The sequence below is a fragment of the Diceros bicornis genome, chromosome 30 (genome assembly GCF_020826845.1).
Source record: "Diceros bicornis minor isolate mBicDic1 chromosome 30, mDicBic1.mat.cur, whole genome shotgun sequence".
Taxonomy (NCBI): domain Eukaryota; kingdom Metazoa; phylum Chordata; class Mammalia; order Perissodactyla; family Rhinocerotidae; genus Diceros; species Diceros bicornis.
The window spans coordinates 5,073,926-5,089,520 of NC_080769.1; the positions used below are offsets into that span (position 1 = coordinate 5,073,926).

Genomic DNA, 15,595 nt, shown 5'->3' on the forward strand with positions numbered 1-15,595 from the left:
CCTAAACTCAAAAGCCTCGGTTGAGTCATAAAGGAGACATTAAAAATATTACGTAGTACACTAAGAAGTGAATTAATGTGTTTTAACTCAGGTACTTTATGCTGAACAGTGTCTAATACACCGTAGGAAACACATCAGTGTCTTGATAATAAGCAGGAAAGACAAAAGCTGTCCCAGAGGACCAGGGGCTGCCTGCTGTCACTGCAAAGCCTAGTCTCATCCTGAAGAGAAAAATGTCACTCACCTCCCTCATCAAAGGTACATGATCATCAAGACAAAACCAAGGGTATTTTGTAACCATATCACTAAAAATGATAAAAGATAAAATTCCAAATCATAAATCATAAAAATGAGTAATATTCCCTTCTTGGTACTAAAATGACTGACTGGGACTTCTTATAAATTAACTTTAGCTCCACTACATTGTTGTTGCCTTCTAGAAAACAAAGATTATATTTACCAAAGATAAAATGTTTACCAAAGACAGGATTAAGTTTACATCCTCACACCTTTCAACACAGAAAATGACCTCCTTCCTTGAATAGCAAACAAATCATCTAACACCTGCCAAAATCCTGTAAGTCGTCCTTCTGAGCACCCTGTCACTGTCACACCTCACAGTCCTTTATGGTCTGTGGTCATTCTTACTAGAATTCATTACACCCCTTTGTTTGATTACAGGTGCAATCCTGCAGGTCACTGGCAAGTAGACACTGAAAAAAACCATGATTTTTAAGTTTTGGGAGAAGAACGAATGAGAACTTACATTCATGACAAAGACTGTAACTATAAAGAATAAAAAATAAAGTTTGCCTGAGGAAAAAATACCTGAATTTGTATGTACATGATAAAATTGACTCATAATGTATAATGATTAAGTGAAGAAAATTATGAAGTATATCTGAAAGTCAATAATAAATATGGATTTTAATATATTCTCTGAGGGAATGAAAACCACAATAATAGTTATTAACATGCCATGACTTAGAAAACAGTTAGTAAAATATATCAATGAAACAACTACAGAATTGTTCATTTCACCAAGAAATGGACATACTTTTAATGACATACCATCAAACATTATTACAAACACATTCAGGGAATATGTTCAGCTACAAGTAACAGGAAACACACACTGTCTTCCTGACATGAGAAAGGTGATTGTTCTCACGTGGAAGACCTGGGTCAAGGCAGCCACTGCACAATGCAGCACAGAAACAGACTTCCACGTCCTTCTTTTTATGCCCCATGTAGATGTCATGGTGAATGAGGAAAACATACTCACTAGCACTATTAAGAGCATAAGGTGTTTCCTAAACAAACTAGACCTTCTACAGATATCATCTAGAGAAGAGGGAAATAAGAGAATACTCTCAACGACAAAAGTCTGAATTAGTTTCCAAGAGAGCATACAGAAAAATCCTAACTCTAATGGATCTTTGACATGAAACTCGTGAAAACATCAGTGGAAAATACACCTCTATGAAAAACGAAATCAAACAGTTTGTGGTGGTATTCAAGATACTCTTGACTGGAAGGGCAAAGAATCCAGAAAATGGGATGGAAGATGGTGTCCTCAAAGCTCCTACGTAACTGTCTGTCTCCTCCCACAGTGGCTCCAACATCTGCCTAATGTCTTGTTTGCTTCTGTCTTCCAAATCTCATGCAAGAGAGGCTACTGGTGAATTCCAACTTGGAACCAAAAGGGGGTGGATTCTTAAAGATCTACTTCTTCTTCTTTTTTTTTTTTTTTGTGAGGAAGATCAGCCCGGAGCTAACCTCCATGCTAATCCCCCTCTTTTTGCTGAGGAAGACTGGCTCTGAGCTAACATCTATTGCCAATCCTCCTCCTTTTTTTCCCCCAAAGCCCCAGTAGATAGTTGTATGTCACAGTTGCACATCCCTCTAGTTGCTGTATGAGGGATGTGGCCTCAGCATGGCTGGAGAAGCAGTGCGTCGGTGCGCACCCAGGATCCAAATCCGGGCTGCCAGTAGCGGAGCACGCGCACTTAACCACTAAGCCATAGGGCCGGCCCAAAGATCTACTTCTTATATTACCCCCATTGACTTAATGCAATACAGGGGTGATGTGTCCAGCTCTAGATTTTGTTGTCGTATCACAGGCCTCTACTTAATACAAAGTCTCTTCACCAAATACCAGTCAGAAGGAAGGACAAAGAGCAAAGGCCCAAATATGAAAATAATAATTCACAGGAAGTATACTCTTTGATAAACTTGCCATACATAAAAATGTATTCCAACTGTTTAATAGTATGGAAAATAAAAAGAGGCTCCTGTACCCACCACTCGAAAAAAGGAGCTTTCTCTAAGAGAGGTACAGTATACACAGTGAATTAGGCATATCCAGGATCTGCAATACAAGACCAGTAAGGAAATCCCAACAAATACAAACTGTCATTTTCAATGGCCCCTTAACATAGAACAATTAAAACATTACAAAAAAGAATTAAAGAGAAAATATTATTAGCTGATTTAAGGAAAAAGCACTACCTCGTAATCTTATGTACTATTGAGGAAGGATGATGTCCAGAATTATCTCACCTCAATATTTATTTATGAAAGTAATTAATAGAAATCCACAAGCCAATGTTGCACTTTAAGAAAGAGGCTTGATTAAAACAATATATTTACAACTTTAACAACTATTTCATGTTGAAAGTTTTCTAGAACATCATACACAGCTTTATTTCCATCAAGCTTTCTCATATGACTTACATTTACATTTCTTTTTGGTGGGAGTTTCACATAGAAGGATGTGGGCCCTTTGAAGGCTTTCCCACATTGTTTACAGTCAAGAGGTTTTTATCAAGTGTGTCCTTTCATGCCTTCAGAGAGAACTCAGATGACAAAAGACTTCCCCACATTCATTATATTTATATGGTTTTCCCTCTAATATGCATTCTCGCATATCCTCAAAAGTTTGCATGAGAAATAAAGGCTTTCCCACTTTCCTGTCATTCATAGGATTTCTCTCCAGGATGAGTTCTTTTATGTCTTCGAAGAGAACTGGGAAAACTAAATGCTTTACTACATTTTTCACATTCATACAGTTTTTCTCCAGTGTGATTTCTTTTATGTATTTGGAAACTTTGATAAGAACTGAAGGCTTTTCCACATTCTTTACATTCATAGGGTTTCTCCCCAGTGTGACTTCTTTCATGTCTTCGAAGCAATCTGAGATAAATGAATGCTTTCTCACATTCTTTACATTTATAAGGTCTATCTTCCATGTGAATCATTATGTGTGATCGAAGGCTTGAGGGATCCATAAAGGCTTTCCCACATTCCTTACATTCATAGGGTTTCTCTCCTGTATGAATTCTTTCATGTACTCGAAGAGAACTGGAAGAAGTGAATGCTTTACTGCATTTTTTACATTCATAGGGTTTCTCTCCTGTATGAATTCTTTCATGTACTCGAAGAGAACTGGTACAACTGAATGCTTTACTGCATTTTTTACATCCATAGGGTTTCTCTCCAGTGTGACTCCTTTCATGTACTCGAAAGGCACTGGGAGAAATAAATGCTTTCTCACATTCCTTACATTTATAAGGTCCATCTCCAGTATGAAAGATCATGTGTGATCGAAGGCTTGAAGGAGTTATAAAGGCTTTCCCACATTCCTTGCATTCATAGGGTTTCTCTCCAGTGTGAGTTCTTTCGTGTACTCGCAGAGAACTGGGATAACAGAATGCTTTACTGCATTTTTTACATTCATAGGGTTTCTCTCTAGCATGATTTCTTTCATGTCTTTGAAGAGAACTAGAAGAAGTGAGTGCTTTATTGCATTTTTTACATTCATAGAATTTCTCTCTACTGTGATTTCTTTCATGTATTTGGAAAACTTGAAGAGAAATAAAAACCTTACCACATTCCTTACATACAAAAGGTGTCCGTCCCGTGTGAGTTCTTTTGTGTTTTTTTAAGTTAGTGTACAAACTGAAGGCTTTCCCACATTCTATACATTCATATGGTTTCTCTCCAGTGTGACTCCTTTCATGTATTCGAAATGAGCTGGGATAAATGAATGCTTTCTCACATTCCTTACATTTATAAGGTCCATCTCCAGTGTGAGTGATCATGTGTACTCGAAGGTTTGTGAGAGCAATAAAGGCTTTCCCACAGTCCTTACATTTATAGGGTCTCTTTCCAGTGTGACGTCTTTCATGTATTCGAAAAGTACTGGGATCACTGAATGCTTTACCACAATTTTTACATTCATAGGGTTTCTCTCCAGTGTGACTCCTTTCATGTATTCGAAAAGCACTGGGAGAAATGAATACTTTATTACATTCTTTACATTTATAAGGTCCATCTCCAGTGTGAAAGATCATGTGTGATCGAAGACTTGAGGGATCTATAAAGGCTTTCCCACATTCCTTACATTCATAGGGTTTCTCTCCTGTATGAATTCTTTCATGTGTTCGAAGAGAACTGGAAGTAGTGAATGCTTTATGGCATTTTTTACATTCATAGGGTTTCTCCCCAGTATGAGTTCTTTCATGTATTCGAAGAGACCTGGAAGAACTGAGTGCTTTACCACATTTTTTACATTCATAGGGTTTCTCCCCAGTATGAGTTCTTTCATGTATTTGAAGAAAACTAGGAAAAGGGAAGGCTTTTCCACATTCCTTACATTTATATGGCTTCTCTCCATATTTTTGATAGTCATATGGTTTGTGTTCAGTGTGACATCTAACGTGCCTATTAAGCGATGAATGATGCTTGAAGACTTTTCCACATAAACTGCACTTACATGGGTTTGCCGCAGTAGTTTTCTTGTTCAGATTGAGATTTGGAATGTGGATGATATTTTCTCCACATTGACTATACTCTTCTTCACAGAGTCCCTCTACCATATGACTTCTGTAGAAAATGAGAAGCATATTATTAATTATTTCTTTATAACAACTTTATATTTGTTATATTTATTGTGATTTATAGGAAAACTGTAGCTTTTCTGCCTTGTCTAAATTCTCAGATATTGAACATACTGAATATTCTGCAAGAATACATCACCCTTGCTATTATCCAAACAGTGATATTCACATATACATGGTTTATTAATACTGTTTCCAAGTGAACTCTTTTGCAAAAGCGGAACCTCTACATCACACTTCAGAAAGCATACTTGGTGAAAATTTTCTAAGAATAGCTAAATTTGAATCAAAGCTTATTTGTTTTGTTTGCTTCTTTTTAAAACTTCATAACATACCAGGATTCTCACATGAGACACTGTTTTCTATTGTGAGTGTGACTCACCTTAATTTTCTCTCCTGGTTTTTGTACTGATCTTCAGTGTCATGATGTTCCCATGTTTTTCCTGAAATGCAGACCCAGAAAGTTGATTCCAAAGTATTAGAAATTATAGAAAAATTTTTAGATTCTAAGTCCATGATGAGCTATAACCATTTGTAGTTTATTTAGCAACATCTCCCCCTTCCACATTCTACATCTTGGAACCATGTTGATGGGCAAGAAACACTTGTTCTCTAACTGATGAAGTGAAGAAATGTCCTCATTCTTACCTATAGAGGCCAGGTTCCTGAAGGTTTCCCACATCACATCTCTGTAGAGTTTCTTCTGTGAAGGATTCAGTAAAGCCCACTCCTCCAGGGTGAAGTTCACAGCCACATCCTCAATGGCCACTGAGTCCTAAAAAAATGACAAATATGAGTAGAGTAGGATGTATAAGACTGACAGCGGGCCAGCCCCGTGGCTTAGCAGTTAAGTGCGTGCGCTCTGCTGCTGGCGGCCCAGGTTCGGATCCTGGGCGCGCACTGACGCACCACTTCTCTGGCCATGCTGAGGCCGCGTCCCACATACAGCAACTAGAAGGATGTGCAGCTATGACATACAACTATCTACTGGGGCTTTGGGGAAAAAAATAAATAAATAAAAATTATAAAAAAAAAAAAAAGAAAAACCTGCTTTAAGACTGACAGCACTGGGGATCTATATCCATTTGTAGGAAGGTTACATAGGATTCTATCCTCTCCAAACACTAATTCTATGATGTGGTCATCAAAAACTATTTTTCTGTACACACTTGCTCATCACTTTAACAACAACATGAACACATGAAAATTATTTACACATTTTTACTGTATTCACATTTCATCATATTTCTCTGTAATGGCAGGGTCAAGAGCATGTTGGGAAATGACATAAATTGCTACACAATGAAACAAATATTATCATTATCAGAACAAGACAGACAGAACACAATATCCATGAGGTCTAGGACAACTCTCTTTAATAGAAGACTTAAACTACACATAATGGGAACACCTGAAGGAAAAAAAAAAGACAGAAAGTAATAGAGGAAACGAGTAAAGTAATAACCACCAAAATATCCTAAAATTGATGACAGCCAGCAAACTGCACATCCAGGAAGCTCAGAGAACACTAAACATGATAAACTACAAAAATGCACACCCAAGAATATCATATTCAAACTAGAGAAAAATCAAAGACAGAGAATATAATGAAAATGCCAGAGAAGAAACACACCTTAGGTATAAAGAAACAAACATTCTAATTAAATTGGACATCTTTTCAAAAACCATGCTACAAGAACAGAGTAGAGTGAAATATTTAAAGTGTTGAAAATAAAAAACCACTCTCCTAGAATTCCCTGTCAAGGAAAATTATCCTTTAAAAATAGAGGAAAAGGGGCTGGCCCCGTGGCTTAGCGGTTAAGAGCGCACGCTCCGCTGCTGGCGGCCCGGGTTCGGATCCTGGGCGTGCAACGACGCACCGCTTCTCCGGCCATGCTGAGGTCGCATCCCACGTACAGCAACTGCAAGGATGTGCAGCTATGACATAAAACTATCTACTGGGGCTTTGGGGGAAAAAAATAAATAAATAAAATTAAAATAGAGGAAAAATAGGTACTTTCTGAGATAAAAATTGAGGAAATTTGTCATGAGTACACCTACTTAGAATGAAATATTCAAAAATGTATTGGAAAGAATGTAAATGATAAAAGTAGAGGATTAGAAAAGAAAAAAGTGAATATAAAATATCTTTTTTTTCCTAAGGAAGATTGCCCTGAGCTAACATCTGTTGCCAATCTTCCTCTTTTTGTACGTGAGCTGCTGTGACAGCACGGCCACTGACAGACGAGTGGTGTACGTCCACACCCATTTACCAAACCCAGGCTGCTGAAGCAGAGTGTGCTGAACTTAACCACTAGGCCACTGCGGCTGGCCTAAAATATCTTTTCTACATTTATAATTAATATAACAGATGACAATATTATTTTAAACAACATATGGTAACGAGAAGCTTAGGGACAAGTGAAATAAATGACAGCAATGGGACAAGGCACAGTGAGCAGAAATTGGGAATAGTGTGTTATGAAGTACTTGCACACAGTGAAGTGGTACAGTGTTATCTGGCAGAAAAGGTGAGTCAGTTATAAATGTGTATTGAAAACTCAATGGTGAGCACTAAAAGAGTTTTTTTAAAAATGTGTAATTGATATGCTAAGAGAGGAGGAAAAAAGAATCAGATAAAATGCTGAATTTCAGTGAGAGGAGGTGGAAAAAAGGTGGAAGACAAAAAGAGCAAGAGCAAGATATAAAAAACAGTGAAAGAGGTGGCAAGTATTAATCCAGCTGTATCAATAACAACTTTAATCATCAATAGTCTCAATACAATTGAGAGATACAATAATATCACATTTATAAAAAACAAATTGAGTTATATACTGTCTACAAGAAACCCACTGTCAATACAAAGACACAGAGAGATGAAGGATAAAAGGATGGAGAAAAACATGCCATGCCAACACAGGTCAAAAGAAAGCTGGCACAGGTATATGAATTATAGAAAATGCAGATTTCAAACCAAGGAAGATTCAGAGATAAAGAGGGGCATTACACAATGGTAAAGGGGTCTATTCTCCAAGAAGGCACAGCCACCCTTCATGTGTATGTGCCTAACAACAGAGGGGCAAAATACATAAGGCAAGAGCTGATAGAAGGCAAGGAGAAACAGATGAATCAAGTTCAATAGTTGGAGAATTCAACACCTTCTTATTATGAATTATAAATTCCAGTAGGGAGAAATTGAGGAAGGACAGAGGTGAACAGAACAGCACAATGAAACAACTAGATTTTATTTTAATCTATGGAACACTTCATGCAACAAGAACAGAATATACATTCTTCTCAAGTTCACATGGAACATTTCCAAGGACAAACCACATTCTGGGAATAAAGTACACCTTAACAAATGTGAAAGAACAGAAATCATACAAAATATACTCTCACCACATAGGGATTCCTCTAGAGGTCAATAACAAGATAGTTGGAAAACCTCCAAATATGTGGGGATTCAACAATATATTTCTAAATAATACATAGGATCAAAGAAGAAGTCTGAAGAGAAATGAAAAATTATTTTGAACTAAATGCAATGAAAACACAACATACCAAAGCTTCTTGGATGCAGCAAAAGCAGTGCCTAGAAGGAAATTTATGCCATCAAACAGTTACACTGGAAAAACCAAAGATCTATAATCAAAAATGTAAGCATCTACCTTAGGAAACAATAAAAGGAAGAGTAAATCAAACCCAAAGTAAGCACAATAAAAGAAAGAATAAAAATTAGAAAAGAAATCAATGTCATTCTGGGAAATCAACAGAGGAAGTTAAAACAAAAAAGCTGGTTCTTTGACAAGACTAATAAAATTGATAAACATCTAGTCAAGAAAACAAAGAAAAGAGGGAAGACAAATATTACTAACATACAAAAGGAAAGGAGGCGGAAATGAAAATAAAAACGCATATGATAAAAGCCAACATCCATTTATGATAACAAACTAGTAGTAGAGGGGAACTTTCACTACTTGAGAAGGAACACCTTTATGAATCCTGCAGCTAAATTTGTAACATTTGTTCCATATGGCGTGACTGTCTCTGTGAAACCTCTGAAAGATTTCACAACAGAAATAACTCCTGGAATTAATAAGAGAGTACAGCAAGGTTGAAGGATACGTGAGTCAATTGCTTTCCTTATAGATCCACACAAATACAGTCAACAGATTTTTGACAGAGAAGGAAAGGCTATTCAAGTGAAAAAGAAAGTCTTTTAAACAAATAGTGGTGGAAGTAATGGAAATCCACATGCAAACACACACACACACAAAATGAATGTAGACAAGGGCCTTATGCCCTTCACAAAAATTAAGTCAAAACACATCACAGATCTAAATGTAAAATGCCAAAGGAATAAACTCCTAGAAGATATCATAGGAGAAAATCTAGATAACCTTGGGTTTGCAGATAAACTTTTAGATACACACTGAAAAGCAAGGTCCACAAAAGAAAAAAACAAAATTTTACTTTCTTAAAATGAAAATCTCCTACTGTGAGAAAGAAAGTGTTAAGAGAATAAAAACACAATTTACAGAGTAAGAGAAAATCTTTGTAAAACACGTATGTGATCAATGAGTGGTATCAGAAATATCCAAAGAACTCTTAAAACTCAACAGCCAGAAGACAAACAACTCAATTTAAAAATGGGCAAACGATCTGAACAGACAACTCACTGAATAAGCTATGTAAACAGGAAATAAGGAACATAAAAACATGCTTCACATCAAATGTCATTAGGAAATTGCAAGTAAAACAATGAGGTATCATTAAACACATTAAATGAGTAAAACTCAAAACACTCAGAACACCAAGTATTACTGAAGATGCAAAGCTACAGGCAAGCCTCATTCATTGCTGGTGGAAACGGGATTTGGTACACCTACAATGGAAGACAGGAACCTTCTTTCAAAACAAAATACACTGTTACTACATCAAGTAAGATCCAGCAATAATGTTCCTTGGTATTTTTCCAAATGAGCTGAAACCTTATGTTCACACAAATGCTACACATGAATGTTTATAGGCACTTTATTCACAATTGCCAAGAGTTAGAGTGTTAAGCAAAACGCCCTTCAAGAGTTGAATAGAAAAGACAATTACTGGTGCATTCATACAATGAAATACTGTTCATTGATAACAAGAAAGCAGGTATCAAGCCATGAAAACACACGGAGGAACCTTAAAAGGATATTGCGAAGGGAAAGAAGCCAATGTGACAAGGCTATGTACCGTATGATTGCAAGTATACGACATTCTGGAAAAGACAACAGCATGAGCCAGTGGAAAGATCTTTGGTTGTGAAGAACTTGGGGGCTGGAGGGAGGGATGAATCAATAGGTGGATGAATAGAGGATGAACGAATCAATAGAAGTTTTTTAGGGAAGTGGAACTACACTCTATGATACAGAAATGATGGACACATGTCATTATACATTTACCAAAACCCATAGATTATATAACACAAAGAGTCAACACTAATGTGATGCATCAATATGGGTTGGAAATTGTACCACAGTAATACAAAATGTGAAAAAGAGTGCAAACTATGTGCATGCAGAGAGAAGGGTTGTGTGGAAAGTATTTAAATTCTGATCAATTTTCTGTAACCTGAAACTGTTCAAAAAAAGCCTGAAGTCATTCAGAAAAAAAGATGTAGACAAACTCAGTTCAATTCACCCCTGATGACTGAAACAGGACATCTCTCATCCAACTGATTTCAATAAGCCAGTATGGTGCTCTATGAGCCTGAGACCCACAAGGGAGGTGAAACTTTCACCGAATGCCTTGTTGGAGAGCAGGGCACTGTTTACTCTGAGAGGTGCCATGGTTACTATCAGTAGTGTCACAACTCCAAGGTGGATAACGAGTGTCCTGGTGAGTCCTTGTATTGTGGACTTAGTAATGTACAGACAAGTGTTACCTTGATTTCTATTTTGGGTATCTCTGATTTAAGACATTCCCAGAGTTATTTTACCACAAAGGGGCATCTCTTAGACAACCATCCAAGAGTCTGTGAACGTATGCAGATGAGGCCAATTTTTGGCCAATAGTAAGATGACTGCCTGATGTTTGGTTACCTCTGGTGACACCTGAGTTTGGTTCTTCATCAGGGATGTCCCAATTAAGGGATGAAGAGCAGAAACTCTCCACTGAGCTCCATCATGTATGAACGTGTATTGTTGTCCTTAAAGTCTATGCACTCCCCAGTGCTGTGCATTCAGTTAACCCCAAGGAACTACCCAGGGAAACAAGGAGTCTGGGAGAGGTGTGACCTCCTCCAGCACCCTAGCATCTTTCAATGAACAGAAGAAAGAAATGCCATGCCCCTCCTGCAGGTGGCATAAGCTACAGGGCCAAGGTTGGGCCCCATCATATCACAAGTAGGTGTCAGTAGCAGCCTGAGCTGGTGGGAGGCTGTTTCCAGGGCCAAAGGCATAACAGGCACCTCGGTAGAGGGTCACATGCTCAGTGCTGTGAGAGCCTCTATTTTCAAGAGATCTCAGTACCTGGTGATAATAGCAGCTCTAATGGCATATAGTGTGGGGACCAGGGCAGGTTCTTGCATCAGAAGCCTACGGACAACTTAAGGCCCTCCTCCAGAAAGCCTCAAATCACCGTCATCAGGGTTAGAGGCCTCCTCCATGACAACTGGTTGCTTTATAGAGTTTAAGGAACCCAGGCTTAGTTGAGTTTGAACTAATCCCTTTGCTGTGCCAAACTCAGACTCTGGGTGTTGTCACTATAACCCAGAGGGTAGGATCTTTGTTGCAACAGATGCAGGGATGGCAGCAGCAGAGTTACTTAGGGGTCCTGGTGAGCCCTGTGTAAGCCTGCTACCTACTGGCTGCATTTTCCTGTCTCTTTTCTTTCTCATTGAAGTAATTGCCTGAAAGGAGTGACCATCAGATGGGCTCACCTCATTCACAAGGTATAATCATCCTCAAATCCCCAGATGCCTCCAGCACTGACACGACCCCAGCCTCAGTCTCACCTTCACTCTAAACACACAGATAGTTTCCATGAAGACATAACCCAGGACCACACTAAAGAGGGCCCCATTCCCAGACTCTCACTCCCAAAGGAAGTAAAACTGCCAAATAGGATTTCTCTGTATATAGAACCAGGCGTGGTGGGTCAACAATGCACACAGGGCAGCACAGCTCACAGGAGGAGCTGCCCAGCAAGCAGCAGCTCACAGTGCAGGAGCCTCCAGGCTTTCTCATCAGCCTGTCCAGACAAGAAGGCCTAGGGGAAAGGGAGGGGTGAGGCTTAAGTGTTCAGAAGCCAAACACCAAATATGTGGACCCCGGCCACCTATTACAAGAACAAACAGGAGTAAGAAAAATAGGCATTCACACTGGCTTGTTTTTACATAAAGAAACACTAACAGGATGAAGAAGCAGTGATCAAAACTGGTCATTTGAGGGGGGTTGGGGTAAGGGCAGAGGAGTGGGGCAGGATGTGCAGGCAGGGAGTCTTCTTAAGTTAGTTTCCTCTCTTAGGCATTTTTTAAACCTTCTCATGTATTATTTATTTAAAATAAAGAGAGAAATTTATATACACCATATTTTCCTATGCTTGATCATTATTTTCAATTAACTTTTGCATTTTAAAATTAATTTAATTTCAACATTTCTACATAGGAAATCACACCCGAGTTTAATCCTTCAAACAACAGTAAACATAAAAATTTAAACCATAAACCATTTACCAATCCCTTTCGAAAAAAAGAAAAAGGTGCATTATAATTTGTCCCTTCACTATATTGCACACTGGGGATATTTTCAGGAAGGAGTAGCATATTATAATACATTAGGGGGTTTGCAATTAAGCCCTGCAATGAACTAGGAATTCCAAAGATTTATATAAGCTTTGATCTGTTTCCTCATATCAATGAAAATAGAAATTCACATACTTTTTCCTCACATCCACTAAAATAGAAATTCGTTTGCCTTAGGAATAGTACAGTCTTTTAAATGGCAATGTTCCCTCAGGACATGGACACACAAAAACTGACCTAAAAATGTAAAATGCACCTGAGAACTTAAGTACACCCATCTCACATCATGAGGCTCTCTTGCCTAAATGGAACAAAAATTCTATTGGGTTCCACAATTTTCTTGCTTTACTCACATCGTATCTCTCAATCAACTTACATTTTAAAGCCCCAAGTGCTAATGGAAACAAGAGTCAAAGTGCTGCCATCTTCAATTGATAAAGGAATCCAGGGACAGAAACATGAATATTTGAGGAAAACTCATGTTCAGAAAGTTGACCATATTCCCAGGCTTGGTCTATATAGCCTTGATTGAGACGTAACCCCTAGAGTGCTGTGTGCCTGGTGGAGGAGGGTGGGGCACCTGAGCAGCCACAGGAGTGAACTCTGGGAGCTCCACACGCCCTCCCCTCTCCTGTGAGCATGGAAGCACTGCCTCCCCCAGGCTTCCATTCTCACAGTGAGGACACGCTCAGCCTGCTTCAGTTGAAGGTTCTGACCCAAATGAACTCCCAAATTCATAAACGCTCTGTCCACAGGACAGAACTCCTGATCTTCACAGACTTTCTCAATGTGCACAATGACACTCTCAGTGCACCTACAGTGTGGGTGCAAAACTCAAACACGACATGTAAAATGTCCGGGCCTAAGGAACCACAACCACAGCCTCAGAAAGGGCATCACCTCCCCACCCTCATGTGCACGTGCACCCCCAGCTTTCCAGGGCTCTGCAGCTCCTCTCAGTATAGAGGCTCCTTCCATGGGGGGTGTGAGCAGTAGGACACCTGCAGGGGGAGGCTCCCCAGGAAGAACAACTGGGCCTTCAAGTCCTTCCCTGTGCAGGCCCAAGGGGGCCTTAGCTTGGGTCTTTGAGTGCAGGCCTCTGCTCCTACTGGAGATGCTTTGGAACATCACTGTTATTTTAAATAGCAAACTCAGTGTTTGAAAACTCCAGAAACATCACTTAAACCCAGCCTTCCTGTGGAAAATAGGGAAAGAAATTATAAGGTACTTTTAGTAATACAACCAGAAAACCCCAAATATCTATTCCTTTCAGGAAAAAAATCAGTTAATGATTATTTCCATGGCAAGAAATCATACTTGAACACTTGTGGTCTGCAATTCTAAGCCCTGGAATTTCACTTGAAAACATCCAGAAGTAAAGACCAGACCTCAGAAACTTACTCCACATGTTCAGGGGAAGAAAGAGTGCAACAAGTACTCTTAAAATGGAATGTAACACAGGAATATTTTATTTTTTCTAAAATTCAGGTCTTTGCTGCCTGTTTTGAACTATTTTATATTGTCTTCCAAGGTTTATTGATTAAATATATTTACCTTATTGAAAAATGGAGACTTATATAAGTGAATAAATCTTTTGTAGGTCATAAACCCAGAGAGGGGCAGTGCTGACAGGACAGATCACCCAGGAAAGTTTCTCAAGAGGAACCTCCACCCAAAGGATTTCCCATAGGCTGTCTGTGCCCAGAAGGATCCTGGGGGGAGAGCACAAGGATTTCACGCAGTGTAGTTCCTCATGTAAAATATTCACAGACAAATATAATCTTTAAAAAAGAGTCCATCTATGACTCTGGGGAAAAATGATAAACAGTTATCATATTGGGTCTGTTTGAAACGCGCCATGAAGAGTTGATAAGGTGCTGTGAGTCAGAGAGGGGCAGTTGGCTTTAGGAATGTGGGGAGGGATCTGAAAATTTAGAGACTTACTGGTAGCCCTGAAAGAGCTAGTCTGGGGGGACAGCGTTGTGGATTTGAGACCCTGCTCCCCAAATATTTGGAAAACTGAGGAAAAACTGGTTGCCCCCTGGGGAAAAAAGAGGCAGTGGGGATCCCACAGACCACAGCTCCTCCCACACAGGAACTCTAGAGACCAAGTCACGATTGTCTCTGATGACCCTCCCTGTGGTCACTGCGCAATCTGGAGAGACACAGGGCTCCAGGGCCAAAGTCACCATGCACAGGGATGTACAGGACACCCGGGGTGCCAGCTGCCAGAGGGGACTGAGGTCCGAGGCGCCACCACGGACTCGGGTCCACAGACTCCAGAGGTGACCGCGGGGAGGCCGGTCCCGACCAGCCCTCCTCCCCGTCTCCTCAGCCGGGGCCGCACACTCACCATTTCTAGTCTCCTGGGTCCCCTGAGTCCTTCCTATGACCTTCATGACTAGCGCGGATCACAGCGTGACAGAGGCTGCAACAGAGCCACTGGGGACTGTCCATGGCAGGAGGAAGAAGGGACATCCCTGTTGGGGCACAGCATCGCCCCCCCACCTGCCCCAGCGGTTCCCCTGGACAGTCCAGAAGGCCCTGCCCCCTCACCCCCAGTAACAGCTGGTGGGAGGCTGCGTGGCTCAGCAGAACCAGCCTAGGCTGGTTGGCGGCTGGAACCTGACTCACGTGGCACATTTGCATTTAAACAGAACTTTTTCTGGCCCGGGGCTGCCTCTGTTGTTCTCACCCAGCTCTTCGTGAACGTGTGGGCACCAGTGTGCACTGGGAACTCCTGACTGAGTTTGCAAATGGAGCAAGTACAGACAAAAGGATGGTCCAGGCCAGGCCACACTGGAACAGGAGGGTCTTATGTCCTCTAGGGGTGGGGGCTTGGTGGCATAAGGTTGTGAGGCCAATCATGTAACTGTGACTCTTATTTAGAAAGGCAGACACTTGAATG

General features: G+C 40.0%; 2 protein-coding genes across 5 annotated transcripts in view; one reads left to right on the forward strand and one right to left on the reverse strand.

Annotated features, from left to right (window-relative positions):
* LOC131394539 (zinc finger protein 709-like) overlaps positions 1-15,595 on the forward strand; it is a 212,571-nt gene that overhangs the window by 94,915 nt on the left and 102,061 nt on the right. The window lies entirely within an intron of this gene.
* LOC131394526 (zinc finger protein 709-like) overlaps positions 909-15,595 on the reverse strand; it is a 58,467-nt gene continuing 43,780 nt past the window's right edge. For 2 of the 3 annotated variants that reach the window (XM_058525889.1, XM_058525890.1), the window contains exons 2-4: positions 5,550-5,676; positions 5,284-5,344; positions 909-4,887 (exon numbers count right to left, since the gene is read on the reverse strand). In XM_058525889.1, the coding sequence (XP_058381872.1) occupies positions 2,976-4,887; positions 5,284-5,344; positions 5,550-5,676 (2,100 nt within the window). In that variant the 3' untranslated portion in view covers positions 909-2,975. Of the gene's footprint in view, positions 4,888-5,283; positions 5,345-5,549; positions 5,677-15,040; positions 15,114-15,595 lie in introns of those variants that run through there. The other variant, XM_058525891.1, reaches the window with a different exon arrangement.